The sequence below is a fragment of the Nilaparvata lugens genome, chromosome 1, assembly GCF_014356525.2.
Source record: "Nilaparvata lugens isolate BPH chromosome 1, ASM1435652v1, whole genome shotgun sequence".
In the NCBI taxonomy this organism is placed as follows: Eukaryota; Metazoa; Arthropoda; class Insecta; order Hemiptera; family Delphacidae; genus Nilaparvata; species Nilaparvata lugens.
Genome location: NC_052504.1, coordinates 25148094 through 25173093, shown reverse-complemented (window position 1 = coordinate 25173093; position 25000 = coordinate 25148094). Strand labels below are relative to the sequence as shown.

General features: G+C 33.3%; 1 protein-coding gene across 1 annotated transcript; it reads left to right on the top strand.

The window, feature by feature from the left end:
• The first annotated feature begins 1039 nt into the window (after positions 1-1039).
• Positions 1040-23171, top strand: LOC111047512. The gene is made up of 6 exons (XM_022333276.2): positions 1040-1365; positions 14231-14439; positions 17076-17211; positions 18950-19083; positions 19961-20195; positions 20852-23171. The coding sequence occupies exons 1-6, from the start codon at positions 1293-1295 to the stop codon at positions 20926-20928; spliced, it is 864 nt and encodes a 287-aa protein (XP_022188968.1). The 5' UTR covers positions 1040-1292; the 3' UTR covers positions 20929-23171.
• Positions 23172-25000: the final 1829 nt, after the last annotated feature.

The window sequence follows — 25000 nt, the reverse complement described above, 5'->3', positions numbered from 1 at the left end:
CATGTGTCAGTAATCTATACTTTAACTGTCATCGGATTCAAGGATATAAAGAAAGAGAGATTCATAGATGATAGATCAGAAATTTCTCACCAATTGATCCAACATTTCTAAAACATAATAATGACTATTCATAGTAAGCTTCTTTTTTATCTATAAACTTACTTTTATTTCAATTATTATTTTTCCATATCCGATCATACACAAATCTTATCAACTACCTATTAGCTTTTAAAAATAAACCTCTAAGATAGAATAGAAGTCAATCTATCTATAACGGGAATAATCTTAACCAAGTTGTTAAATCTAACCTTAACCTACCTATTTTATAATGTAAATGTTGATTCAAGTAATTAAACGGCTTTTCTCATCATAATATTTCATTCATGTATTTCTCCTAACCTTGATTTAGAACTTTATTCTTCTAGATGAAAATAATATGATGAGTCAAATATTACCACTGATAGAATTTTCTACTGTACGGAGTCTTCTTAATTATAATATGATGCTCAAAAAACTATTTAGCAAATTTTTTTGACAATTTCTTAGTCTTTTTCATTTAATACTATTTGGCAAACCTTTTCATGGGCGGTCATATACAAATTTATATTAGTCTGAATATGGATGTATTATTAATTACAGTAATTTTAATACAGTGGATAGCTTATAGTCATCTGGTAATAAATAACTGATTTCCATTAATATTATGTATTTCTTATCACATTGATTCTTAACAAGTCAAAAATAGTTTTAGGGAGAAGAGTTATTCTATCATTGAAGATCATCACTAGACAAACAAACGTTTGATTATTGTGTAAGTTTTTATCATCTTATTTTATGTCTTCAAAAAGTTTGATGAAAAATTGAAAAAAGTAGCGAGAGTTTTAAGATTGTAGTTTGAAATTTTCCTGAGGTAATAGATAGTAGCAGTGAGGTTATGGGGAGGATGGCTGAGAGGGTTTGAGGGATGCTGGTGGGGAGTGGGCGAGAAGAAGAGAAGAGGAATAGAGAGCATGCGCTCCAGATTTTCAGGCCGAGAGATTCTCAGTTGATGTCCGCAAATTGGACTGTTTGGTTGTGAGTCGAGTGCGGGTCAAACGAACCAACAAACTCTCAATTGATAAGTACTTTCTGCCACTTTATAGAAAGGAGTTATAGAATAACCTTGAGAACAAATCCAACATATAAACCCCATGAACATAATTCGCGAGTCATATTCACTATGACCATAGCATGTTAAAATTGTGTTCACAACTCACAATAAGTGTATAGTTACTGCAAAAAACAAAAATACAATGTACTTCGAGGGTAGACGATTTGGAAATATCACGCCATGGATTCTGATTATACTTTTCGCTGAAAATGAGGGTGAGTTGGGTTTTTTATACAGCTCGTCCTAATAATAATATCCCGGAAACTCCCAATGGTTTCTACTTATGATTTATGATAAAAATATACACCTGGATAACATTACCTGAGAGTTTTATCTCTTTACTTTATTTTAATTTTTCGTTGAGGGTGAAATTCTAATATTTTTTGGGAAGGAGTGAGTGGATACTAATTTCAGATTCACTCTTCATGAGAAGAATATTGAACTATTTCTACCTCATAAAATCAAGACATTTTAAGAGCATTGGAAATTTTTCTTTAAACTCCTAAGGCCGTGACTGGATCAGTCTCAGCTGATTTGATAAATAAAACTTTTAAGCTTCAAATAGTAAAGAAGAATTCTGAACTATCGCCGTGCACTGCGTTCAGATTGTCATGATCATTACTAAACTTTGTTAGGAGAGTAAGACTGGGGGTGGAAGATACTGTATACTGGATACTGTATCATGATTTTCAGCTCGGGCTGACAATCTGAATAATCCTTCTCATGAAAAGTTGCCATTTTCCTGAGTATGGGGCATCCCCACCAATTAAAGATGGCTGTGTGCAAAGTCATCAGATGATAATTGAAGAGAGGGATTATTTCTGAAGTTTCTATAAAAGTTAATCATGAAATACTACTTGTATTCAAAAATTGCTACTCCATTAATGATTTTGTGTTTGGCAGTACTGTGCTGAAGATTAACTTGCAGGACGGTTGTAACCATTTTGAAATTAAAATTTTTATCAATTGGTGAGTAGAGTGAACCGCTTATTCTGAATGGTAAAGTAGATTGACTATGAGTCTTTGATGGACGGTGTGAAATTTTAAAGAACGCTGCGCAAAATGTGCATATTAAGGAGTGTGTTTGTGGATCGAATAATTTCGTAACGGTTTTGCCCATTTATGTTTTTACCATTGATACTATTACCACTTGGAGTTTATTGTGTATTTGTGTATGGTAATTATATCCTAATGGAACATTTAGTCCTAGATCCAGATAATATTAATTATCGTGTGATCAATCTGATGGATGATGAATAATATTTATGAAGCTCACTATCGAACTTAAGATAGCTTACAAAATTCGGGAGAGGCATTTTGAATGAATGCCAAGTAAGACAAAACGTTTTTTCAGGCGTTCCCAGACTAGTCGGCAGGGCAGGAAGCACTCTGATTGGCTGATTGGTTTGGCGTTTAGGAATCAACTGATAATCAGCCAATCGGAGAGCTCCTGCACTGCCGACTCATCTGAAAACGCATGGAAAAACTCTTCATGTGGCTTGACCTTTGGAGTACGTACTACTGGTGAGTAATCAATCACAGAGATATAAGTTTCACTTACTAGGTTTCCGAGGTAAAAAACAAAACAAAGTAGCTATCACTAGAAAACATGCTACTCCTCTAGAACTCCAGTCATTGCTCTTGATTATCGAATGAACATGAAGAATCGGGTTTTTTAAATAAAAATGTTTGTGTTTCTTTCATATTTTTTGAAATTGAATCCTTTATTTACCCTAATTCACTTAATATATCAATGTAGGCTATTTGTAAGTTGATTAGCGTGGAATGTAGGAGGATTCAGTTCTTTTATAGGAATGATGTCTGGACCTTCCTTTGATATTACTATATCGTATGAGATTTATTAACCCATGACAGTTTTTCCTCAGGGTAAGAAAGCTACATCGAACTCTCACAAAGAATATTATAAGTTATGCTTTCGATTTGGTCTGTTCAGTTTTCATATTCGATCCACTCTCACGAATTGATGGGCTGCGTGGTGCGAGCGTATCCAAAGGAAAATGCAAATATTGCGACAGAATATTCCATTTATTCATCAAGAGTCGCTGGTAGGCTGACTAAATTATTCTTGTCTCTCAAAAGGAAGCAGCTCATATCGCAGTGTGCTTCAGAGCGTGAAAAATTCTAAATGAAATTGCAATTCCCTTGTTTCTCGTCATGTTATTCTTTATTGAAGACTAGTCTTGTGTTTTCTTTCCGCAACCTTTTTTCCCGCGATTCAATTCCCAGCGTGTATGACATTTCAAAATGAGAGACAGAAAATTTCCCTTCATCCATTTTGAATTTCTGACATACATCTCATGCATTTTTCTAATCTTGCACTCTCTCCAATATTCATAGCTCTTCAAGTTTTCTGTATTGAGGAAACGTTTTTTTCCAATTCGTTCTGCTGAACAAATCATTTCTCAATTTCAATTAGATGTTTCTTCTGTTCATCGTATCATATTCGAATCATATGCATAACTCGTCTCCATGAGAAATTCCTTGCTTCTTATTATTATCAATTTTTGGAGCCATCTCCATCACCTGAGAGTTGAAAAATTGACTGTTTTGTCAGCTTTAGATTTAGTGGAGAATGAAAATGAGAAATAACATTATTTTATAAGACTTGTGAGATATTATTACCATGACATGTTTACTTGAGACATGTTTGAATTGGTTCAGTACCTCCAGTCAACAATGGTATAATTGAAAAGGTATAACCTTTGAAATGTTCCATGAGATTGGAGAGACAAAGAATTGATTATATAGCTTATTGATATATAGCTTACTATAGCTATAGCGCATAGCGTAGCTTTTCAATAATGCATAATATAGGCTAAATGAATTTTCCCTTCATTAAATTTGGATGTCACTCATCCACTAATATTGCTTCAATTTTGAGGCGTCTTACACCAAAAGATACATTATTTATCGTGTTATTTTCGTGCAAACTTAATGACAAAAATGTATTTTGGTGTAACGCCATGAAAAAATGTATTTTGGTCATGAATATAAATTAACGTCAAATGCACGTGGCAAGATCAAATGGCGTATTCGAGGACTGTGTTTGCATTATGTAAATGAAGATTGATTTCCTAATAATCTTATATTGGATAAAAAGTTAACGATGTTGAATATTGAATTGAATAATGTTCTTATCGTTTGAAAGTATGAAATAATAATGAAAAAACCGTGGTTTTGGGAAAAGATTGTTGTTTTGAGCATGGATTTCAAATGGTTTAACATGATCAGTCTTGGTATTCAGTCTTGGATCAGTCATGATCGTCATGATATTCCAAAAGCATAAATAAAGCATAAATATCCAGGTCGCTTTTGAGATCTGAAAGGCACTTTATCCAGACTTTTTTTCTCAAGCAATCAAGACGTTTTTCGAAATTTTCTAATTTGTTATGTTATGTAAAGTTCGTTGCTGATACAACATCTAAAAATTCTTCAGCTTGATTATCCAATTCAATCCTGCCTTGTCGTAACTGGTTTCCAAATGATACAGGAATTCAATATTTACTCGATCATTTGTGATGAGAAGTCCAAGTTCCTATTTTAAATACAAGTCATCAATATAGCTTGTTGACTATCAAGTATAGGGTAACTTAGTTTTATATCAAAACCGTCTTTTGAATGATAAGCTGCGTGCACACTTCTGCGCCACGAGCATGGGTATTCCACTTTTCATCACCTGATGCTAACTAAGCTGTATATTACTATTTCTGTACACATAAAGATATAATAAGCATAGCATCAGCTGATGAAAATGGAATGCCTGTATTCGTGGCGCATATGTCTGTACGCACCTTCAAATGAACATTAATATCATATAATCCACTTCGACTCAAATGCAACATGTTTCCACAGAAGAATGGAATATTTAAGAATATTAAATATACTCTGCATGAGTATCAACAGACATCTTGATGTTCGTGGAGTGGCAACTGTAAAACTAATTTGTAAATACTACAAACAAGCAATCATACTGTCTGTCTCAATTACCAAAGATATTTTCAATTTTTACAAGACTATAATTATCGGAGAATATTGAACTAATCAAAAGTTCAATAACCAATGATTAGGAAACCTTTTGATCCATAATTCATAATTTCCATCTGTTTAAAGATAACCAGAAAATAAGTCATAAAATCTCAAGAAACACTCTAAAACTATTAAAAGAAACTGAAACTATTAGAAACAACTTTCAAACTATTTTAAAACTATTATTATAAGCAATTTTGAAACAAAAATGGATAGCACCTCCAGAAGAGGTCATATAGTTTATAGTTTCATGCATATGATACAGTATCAACACAATATGATACAGTATCATCACAATATGATACAGTATCAACACAATATCAATACCAGCATAATACTCAACATTTCATTTCACACCACTAAACAATGTCTTCCATGGTGACTGGAAATTTGAAACGACAATTTGAAATTATAGTTATTTCAATTTTAATATTATTATTTGAAATATTATCATGTTACAGCTGATAAATGATATTAGCTCGGTACCAAATATTTTTATCAGTTTGATAATTTGATTGTGAGTAAATATTCGTATGAAAACTTGACTCTCCTTACTAATTCAATCCTTGATGAAAGTGACATCCCAGGTCCAACTCAGGGCAGTGATATTCTCTTCCAAAAAGGAACTAATTCAGATGTTTGGCATAAAGATCGATTTAGTTCCTGCACTCATCCATTACCTGCAAGACTCGAAGAGCTCATGAGTAGGAAGTTCAGATTCGAATAAATTTAGGAGAGAGTTAATGCAAACATTTGTATGTACTCCACTGAAGAATTCAAAGCTCTGCGGCAATTACGACTAAGAATTTAATTAACGACTTGAAAAACTCATCGATAAATACACAAACCCATTTCAAAGTTGATCATTGGATGAAAAAGCTTGAAACTCTAGAAAAATCTAGTATAATTCCTAGGTCAACTTTGGAAAATTCCCAGATATAATAAGCTATTAGAAAAAACTTATCTATAGAAAATTATTTTGTTCATTCAAGATAAGCTGTCTATAAGTAAGTGAAGAAGTGAGTGGATAAATTTTTACCGTATAGTCGGAATCTAACAAATCACATAATTAAGAGTCTCACATCCAAGACCTCAAACGTGTTGGCAAGGATCGAATCCAGCTTCAGACATGAAGGAGCAAAATTTGTGGCTTGAATAATAATCTTATTAAGTCCTATCTCACCATTGTTTTTTTGCCACCGGAGTGTGAAGGGTGAATGAAATAGAGTCCCACGCAGCGATCAGTTTTTGCGTCCCTGATAGTTTAGTTTTAGTAAATTGAATCAATCAATTGAGAGGAATGTGGAAAAAGTTCTCGCTCACTTAATATACTAATTTATCAGAAAATTATTCTCGTTCCAGTGGAAAGGTGATGAGGAAGTGACTCCATGAAGTTGCCGAGTCATCCCTCTGCTATTTTCTCTTTTGCATTGTCACTAGTTCTTTTTTTCTCAAAGTTCGACAACTCAATTATGGAAATTCAATTTGCTACTACATTGAACGACGAACTTCGATGCTGGGTCCTGGGAATAATGGTGTGAATGGGACGTCGAAACAATACGCAAGGGTCCTTTTGTGAATTTGAAAATGACCCGTCGATTCAATTGTGGCAGTTTGGTCATAATTAAGGGGTAATTCTGTCTTTCTATCTCCTCCCTCACCCATGGTTAGACCAAGGTTCCCATTCCACTAGATCCGTAATTTTCAACTGCAGATGATGAATTTCTTCTCATCGCTGTGGGTATGTGCTAACTCAGCATAATTGGGAGTGAATAAATTGGATTGTGCGAATTTTCATTTGTAGAACGTAGTTCTTTCGAGGAGAAATAACTACGATAGATCAAATTGACCAGAATCGATGACGTTAATTGAAAACTGATCTTCGGGAGAATTCTATCCATGCTCTATGAAATTCTTGATATTATTTTGATAATAGCTTCTCATCAAACACCAAATGATATTTTGACATTAGTATCAGTATCAATATTCATACATTATTAAAATATCTATATTGAGATGCACGTTTCTTTTTAATTTCTCAACGTAATGGAATATCAATGTGAACACTGAAAGAGAAATTTAAAATGACATCGATTTTGTTTGTAAAAACTGGTAACATTTTTTAAATTATGCTGAATAATTAAATATTAATATGTAAACTCCAAACGTTTTCTGTGTATAAGAATTGCAGTCGAAAAATATTCCTAAGCACTAACATAATTATTATGAGCGCATAACATTTAATCATTAGCATAACATTCTTCTGATCAGTGGAATTTTTCAAAACAGATAGACAAACCACATATTAATTGTTAGCATAACATTTAATCATTAGCATAACATGCTTCTGATCAGTGGATTTTTTCAAAACAGATAGACAAACCGCATATTAATTGTTAGCATAAAAAGTATGTGAGTGCTTCCATTAGAGTTTCCAATACAGTCGGAATAGGGATATTCTTGATCTTAATGTTAAATGAAACCTATTTATCACGAAAACATTGCTAGATGCACGGGAAAACTTCTATATAATTGACATTTCAATCCCATTAAGATGTGAGTGAATTTATTTTCTACTGCTAACTGACCCTGAAATGATTATGTTTCATGTTTTAAGAGCCGCTAGAGACGGATAAAGTGATTTTTTTTTAAATTCAAGAGGCTATGATAGTCACTCAACTGTCATCTGCAGTTGGGTGAATTGGAAATGTTGAATGGGGAAATTGAGGTAGGATGCTGGGTAGCTATTCACTTGGTGCTATTCACTTGAGGAGTCGAATCACGATATTCATGAGAATTCAATGATTAACAACGATGTAATTGGTTGACGCCCTTTCCATTGAAAAGCTTATTTCTTTTCCAAATTACTAGTCGTGGAGGAAAACGATTTCCCAACCCATGTTTTTTTTGTTATTCATTGAGTTGACAATTACAAGATGATGAGAAAAATCCAATTTCCCTCCAATTCACCCTAAAAACGAAAATCATTATTCACCGAATTGTTTGCTCGATTTTGTTCTTCTCTCCTAACTTCAACTATATACTGAAAATTATAATTCTCTTCTCTCTTCATTATTTACAATTTAATAATCACTTGTAGGCCTATTTAGAAAATGTTTGAAATCATATCCCGACGTAATCTTGACGTATGGCGTCAAGCTTACTTCACTTACATCAAAACTACTCAATGAATAGAGTTTTTGTATCATTAGCTATGAAATGTATAAGAAAGTAAGACTAGTGACCAGTTCTCATCAGAACAAGCATCAGAAGAAAACTCGATTTGGGTATTATTTGTGGTAATATTGGGATAAAGTGTTATGTTTTCTTCAAGGAAACTTCAATTTTTTAGAACTGGAAATGAACTAGTGTAAAGCTACTTTTACACCAAAGTTATTAACAAAATGTTAAAAACTTAATCCTAATAATATATCCTATTAGATTGAACATAGCTTATCATACACATGATAAACATATGTTTTTGTCAAGTTCCATTCAATCTAATAGAATCTATGAGGATTAAGTTATTAACATTTTGTTAATAACTTTGGTGTAAATCCAGGTTTATTCTTCTAATTCCAAAATAGATAAAAACACACATATGTTGTCAAATTCTACACAGTTTTATTCGGTACAGGACCATGGTTTCAAGCTGACTGAAGTTAGAAGGTTAAGGTAAACATTGAATATGAATTGGCACATGTTTGTCAACATAAATGAAACTGTGTAGGATTTTACAACATATGTGTGTTAGTTTTCATTTAATCATGGAACGGTTCTACAATATTGACAGTGACTCAGTCGAGTTTTTTATACCAGAATAAAAGCTTGTGTTATTTGAAGTTTGACCTGTGAAGATTTCAGTGGGAATTAGATGTCTCCATTGTATAATCCTAAGGACAATTACTAACTAGACTCTAATTTTTCGGGATCAAGGAACACAATCCATCTCAAGACTAACGAAAAAAGATAGGGTCTTGGCTGTTATTTAGGGCTGCTGAGTAATGTTGCAAGAGTTGGAGTTGGATGTGCTCAATGCTTATCTGATTGGATGCCCTACAAGCCCAAGTGCTCTGTTGAGCGCAGTAGTTGGCCAAATGGATCGGCCAGATCATGGATGGGGACAGAAGTCGGATTGCCAAACTCTGCGGCTCATGGAGCCTCCTCCCACACTACACCAACTCGGCAATGGATGGGATTCCTCATCTACAACTCGGCCGGCCCGATGCGAGAGTAGAGCAGTCGAATAGAGTAGAGCAGTCGAATAGAGTAGAGCAGTTGCGTTTCTTCGTCGTCGTCGACTCCCGGAACAGTCTGCATTCCCTTGTCTCAATATCATAAATCTGTTGGAGAATGTACCTAATATTCTCATGCCCGTCTGAAACTACCCCATTTGCATGGATTGCCAGAGCATATATTATCTATTATGCAGATATTATAACATTATCGAAGATTTATACATATTTCTGTTTACACATAGGCATGCCCTCGTACACATACCGACAGGCAAGCAACGATTGGAGCAAATTTATGTAGGCTTCTATAAAATAATTGTAGCAGGAAGAGTATTGGAGAGCTTAACTCTACATCAAAGCCTTAGGCTAGTTACACACACATTTGGACGTTCGATTTTTTGCCGTCCTTATGAATTCTATCAGATTGAACGGAACTTAACATGTTTGTCAAACATCATATTATGTCTAATCTAAGAGAATCCAAAAGGACAGGAAAAATCGTACGTCCAAAAATCGATGTGTGTGTAACTTGTTTTAGTTTTTCCCAGCTTTTTTTCAGGCTTTAAACAATAAAGTTTACAAACATAACCTATTTTTGGTCAATTTCTATCCAAATTTGGAAAGGAACGGTTTGTGATTTAAGGCTGTTTTTACTTTCCCAATCATTCATAGTTGAAAATGATACTGTATCTATCGAAGTATAAATGAATATGAATGCATATTGTTTTAGCTTGTGAATGCTAAGAACTCTAAATATTATAATTTACTAGCAGGAACCCGTGCTTCGCAAGGATCTATTTTCAAACTTGATAAACTCAAAACTTGACGTAATGAAATTTTGAAGAATTTAAAATGGACCTATAACCATCCTTGGTTAATTGAGAATCTAGCATATATGCAAAATTTCAAGTTAATTAGTCTAGTAGTTCAGACGTGATGATGCGTCAAACATGTGTATAAGCCAACTATTTATTTTATTATAGATATGGTTAACGACTACAAGAGATAGGAGTGTGGAACAGAATAGTTGTGAAACTATGATAGCGCTAGAAGTGTCTCAAACACAACATGAACTTTTTGAAAGTGATTTGAATAAAAAAGTTAAAACAACAGAACTGAAAGTTGTCAACCTTATCATTCTACCTCCATTTAGAGAGGCTTTTGTTCGAGACGAATGAAATCTTCTATCTTCTATATATTTAAAAATGAATGTCTGTTTGTTCCTATGACTTGAAAAATACTTGACATAACGGCATGAAACTTTGGGAATATGTTGTGTGAATATTGGGGATGGTTTCTGACCAGAAATTTTAATAGGGTGGCTAATAATGATTATTTATTAATCCATTTTACAGACCTATGTTTTCGAACTTGTCGGCCTAGCGGCTACCTAAGAACGGAAAGATGATCATGTAGTGTCAAGTGTAGTTGATTGGTCCCAGCTGTAGATAATGGTTCCTCAGAAGACTTATACAAATAATTATCACTCCCCTATCATTGAGTACCGGAAAATGTTGAAAAAAATTATTCATCTCATGGAAGAGAGTTGTTCATATTGAATTTATTATTAGTGAAGGTTGTCAGAATAATTCACAATTTTTTTGAATTTAGCTTATCTTATATTCATCCTAAAATGGAAGATAGAAAGAATATGTAATTCCTGGGTATTCATCGTACATCGCATATTTCCTGGACCATCTATTGACAATCAACAACTATGAGAACATTGAATTCATCTTTGAAACACTGATTTATCCTATCTTTTTTTTTTCAATTCAACACTTTACTGTTAGATATTACTACCAATTGATTGAGAAGAATATGTTTTGGGAATAATGAATGCTGCATGACTAAGCACATAGGAAGTCCGTATTCACATGTAAATGAAAATATTGATTGTCAGATAAATTCCATGATTCACCAAATAAAGTAAAGTGTGACATGAGATACATTGACTTTTTGGCGGTACGAAGTTCGCCAGGTAAGCTAGTTGTAAATAAAGCTTTATTATTAATAGTCAAAGCTGAAAAAAGACAAACTCAATCACCAGGAATACTATAAATTCTATAAAGGACCAGTAAGCCATTAATTTTGAGTAGTTTAAATCACTTACATTATGGACAATCAATAAGTATGAAATTTATTAGCTACAAAATAAAAAACTTTGATTGAAGTGACCCCGACTACTACATTATGAATAACCATTTAGATCAATTATAAGAAATTACTCACATCTCTCATCCACTCGTACTTTTTGTTCAAAAAATATTAACACAAAAATATGAGTTATATTGAATGATCTCACGGCTAGTACCTACTCAAGTTTGTCTTTTTCTGGCCGTGCTACAAATAAATGTAGGTTTGTGTTTGACATCTTGTTTTTGTGATCTTGTTGTCTATTAAGAAATTTGTCAATGTGATTTTTGTTTGCAATAAAATTTGAATTTGAAAAAAGAATCATCACAAAATCCTAACCAAAGAAAATCTCTGTGCTCTGTTCTAATCGGAATGTATGAGACTCCATATATACAGATGATAGTAATAAGGCTCAAACAAAACTGGCCAAGCATACAATAATGGAACAAACACGTTGCAAGCTTGCGCTTTTGATTCATGGAAAATTCAACTCGATCAGCTGATTGATAAAACTATTTTAAGCTTTCCAATGATTACAACATATGTATATCATGTGTCAATTATCTCAGTTCCATATGGCATTCACATTACCATGTTCATAACCTTACTATAAATAGGATCCTTTTTCATCCTTTGAAACCCTTAGAGGCAAAATATCTCAAAATCCGTTCTTAGTGCGAGTCTAGCATGTTTGAAGAATATTTGTGAAGAGTTTTAAGTCTGTAGGACAATTAGTTTGAGCTGTAGTGTGATTTTACATGAAAATTTTCGAAAAATGCTCTCTCCTGGACCCCTCTCTGCTCCTGGTCGGAATTTTTCTGCATAGATCTAATTTTTTTCGTAGCTGAAAAAAAAGTTTCTCATGACTTTGCTGTGCAATGAGCGGTTGAAAAGTACAACATTTTTGGGGGGCCCCAGCTCCCTCAGGGGGGGCAAATTTCTGAAAATCCTTTCTCAGTGGATGTTTTGAGGCAATCATAAACAATTGTGCAAAATTTCAAGTTTGAAGGCTCAGTAGTTTGGGCTGTGGTGTGATTTCAGTCTGTAGGGGCTTAGCCTTTTATAGATATAGAGATGAGACTGTTGAATCTAGAATTGAGTATTCTTACTTTAATACGTTAATAGATACTTTAGAAAAATATTCATTCGAGTATGAAAAATTTATTTACATTGATTTTTTGAACTATATAAGAGGAAGGGTTTAGGTCGAATGGATCTGAAATCCTAATATTTGGTAACGAAACTGAAGTTACAAATAATAGGGTTTTTTTCGTGAATATAGTAAATACGTACATGATATATGCACTTATGATATCAGTGCCATAGCTGCATATAACAAGGCAAAATAATGAATATAAATATAATGAATATACCACAGTTGTAATGAAGTAAGAAGAATTGGACAATGCTTTTTTTGCTTTATAAGATTTCATTTGTTCATCTAAGAAGTTTATTGGAAGTTTCTTCGCTGATCAATAGTGAGACAAGATTGTAGCACAAAGTAGAAGGAATGTTAGAATGTTCCTCTTTCATTCTCTTTGATTGTAGTCGGATCTCGGGAGCTGTGATACAGTGAGCAAGATTACGTTAGGTGATAATTCGATTAATTTCATAACATATAGAAAATAATTAGAATTTTGCAAAAACATCCAATTAAATTTTCTTGTGCAGTAATTCATAATAATTATTATACACTATACCGAACACGAGTGCTGATCATCAACAACCATGTCTAGGGATATTGATAACAAATTGTGATTAACATTGCCTCGTACATACTGAAAAATGATGTGTATTACTATCTATCAAGTATCGTAATATTTGGGGTGAACGTATCGAATATAAAATCATAATGAACCCGACATTGTTTCATGCTGTAGGCCTATATTTTGTTATCATCACGTCAAAATTCATGAGTTTGAGGAAACAGAGTTTTCGAAGCTCCATACCTATTCAACATTTTCTGGTGATGGAAATAATCTGTTTTCAATGAGCATAATCAAAAACAAATAATATTTATCCACCTGAAATAACTGATTATAAACGGTAACAAAGGTTTTGAGATCCATTTTGAATTGATTCGTATACCACTTCCTACAATAATACTCGATATTGTTACTCTGACTGTTGGTATTGGAATTTCTCATCTGCATGTAACAATAAAACTGAAGTATTGCTGCTCAACTGAGGACCAGGTTATAATGGCAGTATTTGATTAACATTGGTGTTGCTCTCCTTGTCTAGCATTCGACAAAGTTGATAGCGCTATCCTTTTCTAGTTGCGCATAAAATTAAATAACAAAATATTCATCTCAATTATGAAGATTTAGTAAATTTATTTCATTCAGCTATTATTAAATTTATTGTTGATATTATTTTTGACCATTTGTCATTACCATTTTATCGTTACCACATTCAACTTTTCAAGAATACTTGCAAATTCTTCAAATTAAATTGCATTGAAGCGAACATTCACTCTATTATCAATTTAAAATACACTGAATGATCACTGGTTGAAAAATCGGTTGAAAAATACAGTATTGTGATTTGTGATATCTAATGTAATGAATGCCAAACTAATGTAATGAATGCCACAATCACTCACCCGTTAACTACCGTTCAAAATGAAGAATTCCTCTGATGCAATACTATTCTGTTTCAGTTGGACACTGCTTGAAGCTGACTAACTTCGAAGTTCCGAGCCTGGCGGAGTATGGCAGTTCGGTTACACTGACTTGCGAGTTTGACGTGGGTTCAGCTGCTCTGAACTCGGTCAAGTGGTACAGGGATGAGCATGAGTTCTTCAGGTTCGCACCCGAAATTCATCCCACTGACACTCAGATATTCCCACTGGACGGTATCAACCTTGATGTAAGTCATTGCAAAACTTATTCCATCAAATACTGAGCATGTGGTTTTCTGTGAAGTTTTAGCCAAACTTATGCATGCATTTCCGATTAATACAATGTATTCTAGATACTCTGGATTAATCTATGTACCCATCTGTCATTCCTGCTATTTATTGGCTATTCGAATTCCCAATACTCTCACTGTTCTGAATTTCACGGTCTGTGTGATAGAGTTAGTTACTTTGTTGTAATGAACGTTGCAAAAAAGTCTTCATATTAATTCATGCATCCATTTATTGAATCAATGATACACAATTATTATTATTCATAATATTGACATGATGGAAAACGAAAGATTCAAGTTCATAGAGAAGCAAAATCGAATCAAATTGCAAATATTTCCCTTCAAATTAAAACCCTTAAAATGAAATACATGCATGGCTGAAGGAGCTGAAAGTTAAAATTGTCAACTATTACTCTGGAATAAATTGAAAATCGAATGATGAACAAACTTAGTCAATAAATGATATTAGTTTCCAAGTGCTTGACGAGAGCTCAATACTGTACTGTACTTTCTCCATAGTATCTAATTGAATTTCAACTTAAAATTCATTGACAGTTACTTTTTAGAACGCATATTATGTGAAAATTTATTAGAAAGTTAATTGTTATTGTTACCTCGTTGAAGCAAGTGAACTGAATGAATCAAGTCATGATACATGGGGAAATTGCAATATTTGGTTAAACGGGAATCAAGATTGGTGTAATAAAATGGAATCCATTCATCCGCAAGAATCCATTGGTCCAGCATACTGTCGAGTGTGAGTGGTCGATTGTGTTTTGTGATTGAAGGATAGGGCAATTTATCACTGAGATTCGGGCGCAAATAGGCCGGACCACGCAGCCAGCTGCCATTGTAACCGATGCATGATTTCGGCGAATTTATAATGCCGAATAAATTGGCAATTCAACTTGTCGTTCAAGTTCCGCCCTTATTTAGCCAAATAAGTCTCGCCCCGCTGACACACTTAATTTATCGCAAATTGAACTTTCATAAATTATTGAATAGACCAACCGGTAACAAACCTGATTGCAAAATTGCACCGATAGCAGATGACATGCATCCCTTCATCCATAACCAACCTACCCTCGTTCCAATGTTTTCTGTAGTAGGAACGTGATCATTCCAAGTTTGAAAAGCTTTAATCATCAGCTAATGAACTATATTGATTGCACAACTGCATGATTCACTTTATCAGCATTATTTATTCAGCAGGAAAGCACAGTGGTTATATATTACAACTCTTATTCTGGGAACAGCCAATTCTAAACAGCATTTGACAGGTACCATACACTGTTGCTTTGTTGCACAGGGAAACAACATTATTAGTGTAGCTGGTACTTAACTTAGTTTGACAATTTCCTCCGTTTGAAGTATAAATATATAAATTACCCATGTGCCAATGATTAATTAAGAATACGCATTGAATGGCAATACAGTGAACTCTGCCCCGGTTTGTATTTTTTAAATAATCGAGTTTCATCAAGATAGTTTTCATCAATTCCATTTGAATATAACTGGAAGTGGTGGTTCCATTATCTTGTGCTTTATAAAAACGTTTCATGAAAATATTTCTTTTTTACTCAAACTTTAAAAATCTATTAATGATTGTTCATTATTCTCGAAATTCGTACTGGAATCTACAATTTTTGAAATGCCCTTATCTATTTTTTTGAAATTGTGAGTTTATTAGTCAGCATTCAATTAATCGTTCTAAGTAGGGTCTATTAATCGTTATCATTATCGTTATTATCTTCTTGCCTGTGGTAATTACATGGAAAGTGTGTGAATGATTTGCTGAGATGATCAGACGTGTATACTACTGACGGGATTCAAACCCACGAACCATTATCAGAGAAGTAATTACCAGAGCTATGACTATATTTCTAAATCCCATGAATAAATGTGTTTTACACTTGTATTATTTATCACTTTCTCATAAATCCACTGAATACAAAAATTCTTGAATCCCATAAATAGATGTGTTTCACACTTGTATTATTTATCACTTTCTCATAAATCCACTGAATACAAAATTCAAGTCTAGGAAGCGGTAGAGTTCGATGTCATTGATCTCTGAATCTAAAAGTCACCTTCTGGTTCGTGGGTTTGAGTCCCGCCAGTAGTATAATAGATTGAATAAATGAATGATAATTACTAACTCCTCTCTGGTAGTATACACGTTTGATCATCTCAGCAAATCATTCACGCACTTTCAATTATCACAGGCAAGAAGCTCATGTTTGCATTACACTCAATGAAAAAATCATCAGGCTATCCAAAGACAAAACATCCAAATTTATTGGTAAAGGCTATATTTTCATTGTATGTAATTTCCATTTCACAAAATATGTCTATTATTTCCTTGTTTGGAACCTTCAAAAAAATTTTGAGTGTGAATGCAATCAATCATTGAAGATAGTGTGATACTTCATGATAAGAAATATCAAGAATAAAATGACGAAGTGGGCATATAATCTCTTCGTTTTTAAATATTTTAGACGATGATCTATGGTGAATATACATTGAATACTTGAAAAACACAGATTTATATAGAATTTAAATTCTCTCGTTGTACATTTTTCTATTTTTTCCAGAAAAGTATATCCGATCAGAACCATGTCACTTTGATGCATCTTTCCTTCAGCAGTTCAGGATCCTATAAGTGCGAGGTTTCAACGGATATGCCTGATTTTAAAATTACTTATAGGAGCAAAAATCTAACTGTGATCTGTAAGTTTGAATAACACAACGTAAAACATATATCAATTTCTTGGATTTTCTTCCTAGTTAAAATCTCTCTAATTCAGGATAGTTGTAGTTCAAATTACCTTGGTTAAGTTAATCAATAAATCTTTTTTGTAACAATTCAGTGCTATTTATTGAGCAGTACATTTGATTCTTTATGTTTCCCCGAGCTACGCCTAGAGTATATTGATAACAAATAGTGGGAAGTGATTTGATAGCAGGGATCCAAGAATTTATTAAGCAAAAATCAAGTTTCTCCATTCATTTTTATCGGAGGTGAATAGAGTTGTAGAAAGTTGTGGATATAAGTAAACTGGAAATCGAAAGTTGCGGAAAACTTTGCGCCTTATTTCTCCGTGCAATCGTTGAATCAGCGGAATTTGTCCTTCCGGCCTCAAATCATTGATAATGTCATTTTCGAGGATCGTTTCCTCTGTTGTTGAAACTTCCCTCGAGTGGAGCCCACGAGCTTCAGAATATGAGTTCTTGTGAGCGAAGTGTCGAGACTCTTTGGAATGCATTTGCAGATGCTAACAAGCTGAGAAATCCACTTCTATTATTATGTAAAAATTTCGCTGGTTGAATTCTCTGAGAGTTTTTGTTCCCTCTGGTTAGTAGGACATTACGCAACCCTTTTCAATGTCATGAGTGAATATTAAAACAATCAAAAATAGTGTAATGCTATCAAAAAACTCAAGTATAGATAGGATTGCATTGACCTTTTTATTATTCCGATAATGTTAATTCCATCTTCTACCATTTCACATTTCCAAGGTACTTTTCACATTCTCTTCATAGCCAGCAGACCAAGGGGTGCTGAAGGTGGATCTGAATGACTTCAAAATAGCAGTTCTCATGATTTTAGTTTATAAACATTCTTTTTGCAGTTCGAATTAGAAAAATACAGCCAAAGCATTCAATAGATTCAAAGACTAATTTCAAAAAAATTTTCTTCTTTGGTCTGGTATTTAGTACAATTAGTTTTGCGCCACATATTGAACACTTTCTATTATAATATATTAAAAAGTGTATAACTAGAAGTGGGAATGAATTATTAAGAGTGAGCATCGCGAGAAGAGAGTTCAGTTCCAGGTGGATCGACTAGAGACTAGCACTGTATATACAAAGAACGATGCACATAATATGAATAACTCTTAAGAGTTTAAAGGAGGTTATTTTCATTACATTCTATAGTTGATCTTAAATAATAGTTTTAATGTTTGTAAGACATTAAGAAGCAACGTATCATATTATTACGAGAAAGTCTATTATCAGAAAGTGTCAGAAGAGTATATCCGTAGTCCAACTTGAATAGTATTCTAGCAACGCGTACTATTGTGAACCATGAAGGAGCTGGTTATACTACCTGTGATACACCTCTCTAGGTGAGACATCTGAAGGAGATGCTTATACTACTTGTGATGAATCGGTTGCTGTGATTTCTATCTTAACAATTACGTAACTGAGAAGAGGGTTTTCATATTTATTTATAACATTTCGTGTTATTTAAGATTACTGAATATAGTTTCTCAATTCTTCAAGACTTATTATTAAATGATGCAAAAATTGAAATGTATCGAATAGGGAAAAAAATAATTCAGCAATAAATTATTATAAATATTTGTTTCCATAAATTGATTATTTGAATTTCATAACATTGAAATGATGGAATGCTCTGGTTTCCTACGGTATATGAAAATGATCTAATCAATTATTGTTGCAGCCTCTCCCAAATGGGGTCCCAACATCACTGGGTTGTCACCTTATTATGCAGCCGGACAAATGATAAATGTAAACTGCAGTGTGGGTCTTTCTTATCCAGAGCCAAGAATCTTTTGGCATATAAATGGGAGAAAGGTGATATTCTTTACAAATTATCTCATCGAACCTTGAACATTTTTAATATTCATGAACTAATATTTAAGTGATTGATCTAAATTCTCTTATAATAATGAAAACAGGGAGTGAAATTACTCTCATTCATAATTCAGGTATAATACTAATTTTATGATTGGGGAATTACTATCCTCCTTCGTTAGTTATCTCATTTTGGAATGACAAAAGTCTCCTTCACACGTAGAGTCCTATATACATACCCTTCAGTCTGGCCCGTTAGCAGGTCTCTTACATGTGGAAAAATCCATGAGACCAACAGAGCAATAGCCCCTAAAAAATATCATATTTTCGGCCTCAAGTCAGGTCGGCCTGAGTACCGATCTTCGTATGGAGAAGCCTTTATGGAAATAGAAGCGGTTTCCATTTCCTACATAACATGACCTTGAATTCCATAAACATCTTACATTGACTCGCATACTAGAATTGGGGAAGTCCCCGATAAATCATTTTTCATTATTTTCCTTTTTACATCACAGCATAATAAATATGAAACTATATCCTATAGTAAACATTAATTTTCCAGGAAATGATTGAATTATGATTCAAGATGATAAGCAATACATTTTTGTCAGTCTTTGCAGATAATAGTGATTTAATGAATGATTGAAAAGTTCCATGGAGATTGTTCAAAAGAAGAGCTTTCATCTGAGTTTCACTGTTAGTAAATGTGTTTTTCCCTAACTCAATTTTATTATTATGAAATCAGTTTTATTATTTTGAAAGTAAGTTAGAAATTTCCATCGCTTTTGGAAACATAACGCTCAGTTTGTTATCCAGGGTAAGAAGTGGGAACAGGAGAATTACAAGGAAAATGATTCGAATAACCTTTATTTTGCAGGTGGGATGGCATGAGTACGATTTCAAATTCCACAGAGAAGGAATGCTAGTATCTACTTGGTCAACTTTGAACTATGGAACTGTCATGGATGATTTTCAAAACAAAAATAAAATTGAGATTCAGTGTGGATACATATTGGGCGCTATGAATGTGACTGAGAAAAGCGTCAGCCTCACCAGTCGATTGATGTCAAAGAATGTACAGGAGAGTGCGTTGCAAAGCCTGCAGAGTTCAGGTTTGTTAATTGGCGTACTCCCCATCACAGATATTTCTAGAATTCCAGAGTTGGAAACTCAGTTTTTCATAAATTCGTTGTTCAGATGCTCACTAATATGGAATCGAAAAAGTCTCATTGTGATATTGGTTACCCCATTGATCTTTGGCAATCTCTAACAACACCAGTAGAAATGCTGGTACTGTATAGTCAAAGCTTTCACATAATTGCAAACTTATTTATACTAATATTTCTCTTTTCTAGTACAGTTTGAAGATTAATTCCAATCCATCATCTAATAAATCAATCATAATGATTACCTTGATTATATGATAATTTTATATTGTTATAGTCCATATGAACCGTTCGTTTTGGATGTCTCTTGTACATATAGATTGATTTCCATTGAATTGAATTCATACAACATTGGACATAATAATTATTGTGACCATATTACTAGTTCATTCAGGAATGACCACTGGTTTATTATTGAGGATGTTATACGGTATTGTTTTGGTGGTCATGAAGTTCATAACCTTCAGATGCAATAATCATTGTTATATTTTGGAATACAATAATGTATAAGTGTAATTTAACACTTATACATTAAGTGTATAAGTGTAGTTTTCGTGGTTGAAGGGGAAAATGAGTTTCAAGAGGAAGTGTCTCTTTTGCAGGTGTCGCATGCGCCAGCCACACTCTGTATCAATTGTTGGCGATGACGTGCATTCTCCTCTATCAAAACCAATGGTGATGTGACTTCTTTGGATCAGTGACTGTGAGAAGTCGACTCAATATCTTTGCATCATCCCGTAGATTGGAGGGTGATCTGAGATCTCGTTATGACTGTGATATTAGAATGTAGAAGAATGTATCAAAGGGACTCGATACAGTTCGTGATAAGCTAATATTATTAACGGTGTATTTAATATTCCTCATGAAAGTATCATCATCTCAAGCACCATTGCCGACAAGTTTCACGCACTACCTGATAAAGATAATGCAAATGAATGAAGAAAATATAATTCTTCCAAAACATTCCAACTAATAATCATTCTCATTGAACCACCACATAGCTGAAAATCCATGAATACTCAGATTAAAGTATATATTGCTTTTTCAAACGATATACCTTTCCATGAATGATTTTTGTTTCTTTCGAGTTAATTATTTCTGATGATGATTCCAACATCTATTTGGAATAGGTATGGCTTGTAGTTATATCCTAATTAAGCCTATAAGTATTCCAATTTCATTTGTATCAATTATAATGAATAATGAAATATCAAGAAGAATCCTTATCGAGCTGATGAAGTCATTACAAAGAAATTCTAAGAGATTTTCAACATAATTTACTACACTCATTTTTCTCCAACCAGTTAATGAATATATATGACTGTGATGATTGAAATTATGGATAGAGGAAACAAATTGCGAATTGTTAGCTAATAACTGTTGCATGAAAACGTTGTGTGTGCAATATTGTTGATAATAATGAAAGGGTTGCATGAGAGGGTAAAAGCTACATGAACGCCCTTTATTTCGAATCTTACGACTGAAAGGTTGCAGTAAGCTAAGTAGAGGCTTAATGGAAGTTGTGAGACCTTGTCCTCATATTTGGAAAAAGATGATATTGTACAAAAAATACAGCATACCGTAATTTTCTAATTTTCAAATAAATTTGTAGTTGTACATTACTGTAAGTGAATACTACTTTTAAATTTATCATGGATGGAAGATTACCAATAATTCTTTAAGTTCAATTTAAAAACAGTAACGAATTTTCTGTTTTTTCAATAACACCCAAATGTATCATAGGAATGAGTCATTATTGGGATTTTATTTATTCCACTCAGCCAGATATCGGTTAAAAAAGTCGTACAATAATAGATGATGATCTTGAGGTTTGTCACTTTGAGCCAAAAATAATGAGAAATTGAATAATTGTCATTTTTCAAACTCAAATTAGCTCCACTATAATTGCGTTTGTTAAGTATTCATAAATTCTTAGTTATCTATGAGGCAATGGAATTCTATCTATAGGATAATTAAAGATTATCAAATCATTCGAAAAACGTTCTGATTGCCTCTTCATTAAATCCTTTTACGAAGAGGTCCTCATAATAAGCTTAAGAGATCAAACGAACAGTACATCTTCATTAAATGCAAAATGAATTCTTGGAAACAATAATGTTGATTGGGGTATAATGACGTCACGTCGATCGGTGTATTCGATCAATACAACCGTCCACTGATAAGACTTGAACTCATTGGAAATGTGCTCAACCACTCATATTATATTTTAAAAGTATTTAGTCCGTTCCCAAATAAAGTCAATTAGTGGCACATAATTGGAAATTGTAGTCAGCATGATACTTCAGTTGATTTGGTGATGGTATCAAATTTGATTTTGCTGGAAAACGAGTGTTGAGCTTGTGTTCATTATTATCCTTTCCTGTTCACATTTCATTCAATTCAAAGCTGTAGCTATGATAAATTTCCATAAACTCAGAAATTCCCCATTCTTTGCAATGCTTTGGCCCAACTAGTCTAATTGGTCATGAATCTAGGCTCATCAGATCCTGAAAAAACAGTTTATAAGTTTCGATTACATAGATAGTACCCTTATACTGTAGGCTATATTTAATTATTTGATCAACATTGACATATGAGTATCAAACTTCCTCATTAAGATGCTCGTCGGATGTTTTGACTAAATAATGATTGAACAATCATTTCTAGGTGCCAAATTATAGATGATTTCAATTCAAATTTCAATGCAGAATGAGTCGTTTGAATGCTTTATTAGCAGATTCTCTCATTCACTGTAAGTATGTGTTTAATTTTTTCTCCATTCCAAAGATGATTGAACCACGGTATTCAGATGAAATATAAATATCTTCTTCTATATACCGTGGATTGAACTATCCAATCGTAGCTCATAGTGAACAACTGATCATGTAGTGTATGGAAATATTGCCTAACCAATAAATTGTAGCACTACATTGTAAAAAAAACTCTTTCCATGTGGCAGTACAATTAAGCAATGTCTGAAGACAAAGCGTATTCTTTTCATTTAAAGTGATACTGTATATTGATATGTCTTGTTAAATATTATGTGAAAATCATTATTCAACTCATGCATCACTTGTAAATAGCACAGATGCGCATTACTCAGAATCGTAAATCCTGTTCATCTATTGTTATCATTAAAGTATTTATCATGAATATTATGAATCATAGGGCAAATACTTGTTTGTTGTCAGTTTGAATCACTATACTGTCAGTTTCTTGAACTAAAAATTATTTGATATGATGGAATAATATGGATAACGTCACGAATTAAAAATATTGAATGTTTGCAGTTTGTTTTCATTAACCCTTCATTCTCATAATTTTATCTCTATTCGGAGTGGAAATTGAAAAGAATGTAAGTTTAATACTTTTTTCCTACAGTAAGATTAGTCCATAAAGAGTACAATCAGTTGAAAACTTGACGTGTGAAATTATTTACGGCCTATAACAGCTGAGAATATACATAATATTCAAATTCAAATTTATTTGTTCCTTGTAAAATTGCATACATACACTATAATAAATCTATCATTAGTACGAAAGAACTTGAAGCTCACAAGACTATTGTCTTATAGAGAGCTTCACAGTATTAAGTAGAAAATCTGGTGTGGCGCACTCACACAACTTTCCTTGCCGTTATAAAATTGATCACCTGACGCTAGTGTTCCCGCGCATCACAACTCTACTATTCAAAGATTTGAGCCAGCTGGTGACAGGGCAATAACGCTGGAGACACACATGAGGTCTGCTATCTCTTCATAGTGAATGATTTAATAGAATCAACAGTAATTTGCAATTGAATAATCACATTTTCTCGAATTTAAAGCTTATTTTCAATTTTAGGTGAAAATGTTACTGAACATTAATTGTAGAGATTTTCATGCTCAATCTACTCCACTTGATTTTTTTTGTTTCAATTGTATCTGAAGCCTGATAATTGGGAATCTATCTGCATTGCTGAGGTGGAGCTCCTGAAATTTTTACAGATATGGGACTTGTGGCAGTTGATAGAGCTTATTGATTCTAGGTATGAATTTGATCAAAATCGTTTGAGCCGTTTCAGAGAAAATCACGAAATACCCTGTTTTTGACAACATTTTCGCCATTTTAGCCGCCATCTTGACTTGCATTTGATCGAAATTGTTCATGTCGGATCCTTATAGTGAAAGGACCTTAAGTTCCAAATTTCAAGTCATTCCGTTAATTGGGAGATGAGATATCGTGTACACAGACGCACACACACATACACACACACACACACACACACACACACACACACACATACAGACCAATACCCAAAAACCAGTTTTTTGGACTCAGGGGACCTTGAAACGTATAGAAATTTAGAAATTGGGGTACCTTAATTTTTTTCGGAAAGCAATACTTTCCTTACCTATGGTAATAGGGCAAGGAAAGTAAAAGAAAATGAAATGAAAATAATTTAATCACAAAAAAGTAGCAATAATAGTAAGATGAAGACTGTAATAGAGTGAGATAATGAATGTACTATATTATAGGCTAGTGATAATATCGAAGGAATTTCTATTCAGATTTAAGACTTTGAAATTCTGAAATAGGTGATGGTAATATAACTTTCAAATGAACTTTTCAGAGAAGTTATTCAACTCACCACATTATGAATTTGATATTCTCATTTAATAGATCATTTTTGATAAAAAGAGTGTGCTGTTTTAATTGTTTTCCATCGTATCCATGCAATTGATATTGATTCAATAATATTACGTTTCCTT

Coding starts and splice junctions, on each gene's coding strand:
- LOC111047512 (XM_022333276.2), top strand. CDS start 1,293: ATGTACTTCGAGGGTAGACGATTTGGAAATATCACGCCATGGATTCTG. Junction 14,440..17,075: donor TGGACGGTATCAACCTTGAT/GTAAGTCATTGC, acceptor TATTTTTTCCAG/AAAAGTATATCCGATCAGAA. Junction 20,196..20,851: donor GCAAAGCCTGCAGAGTTCAG/GTTTGTTAATTG, acceptor TCTCTTTTGCAG/GTGTCGCATGCGCCAGCCAC.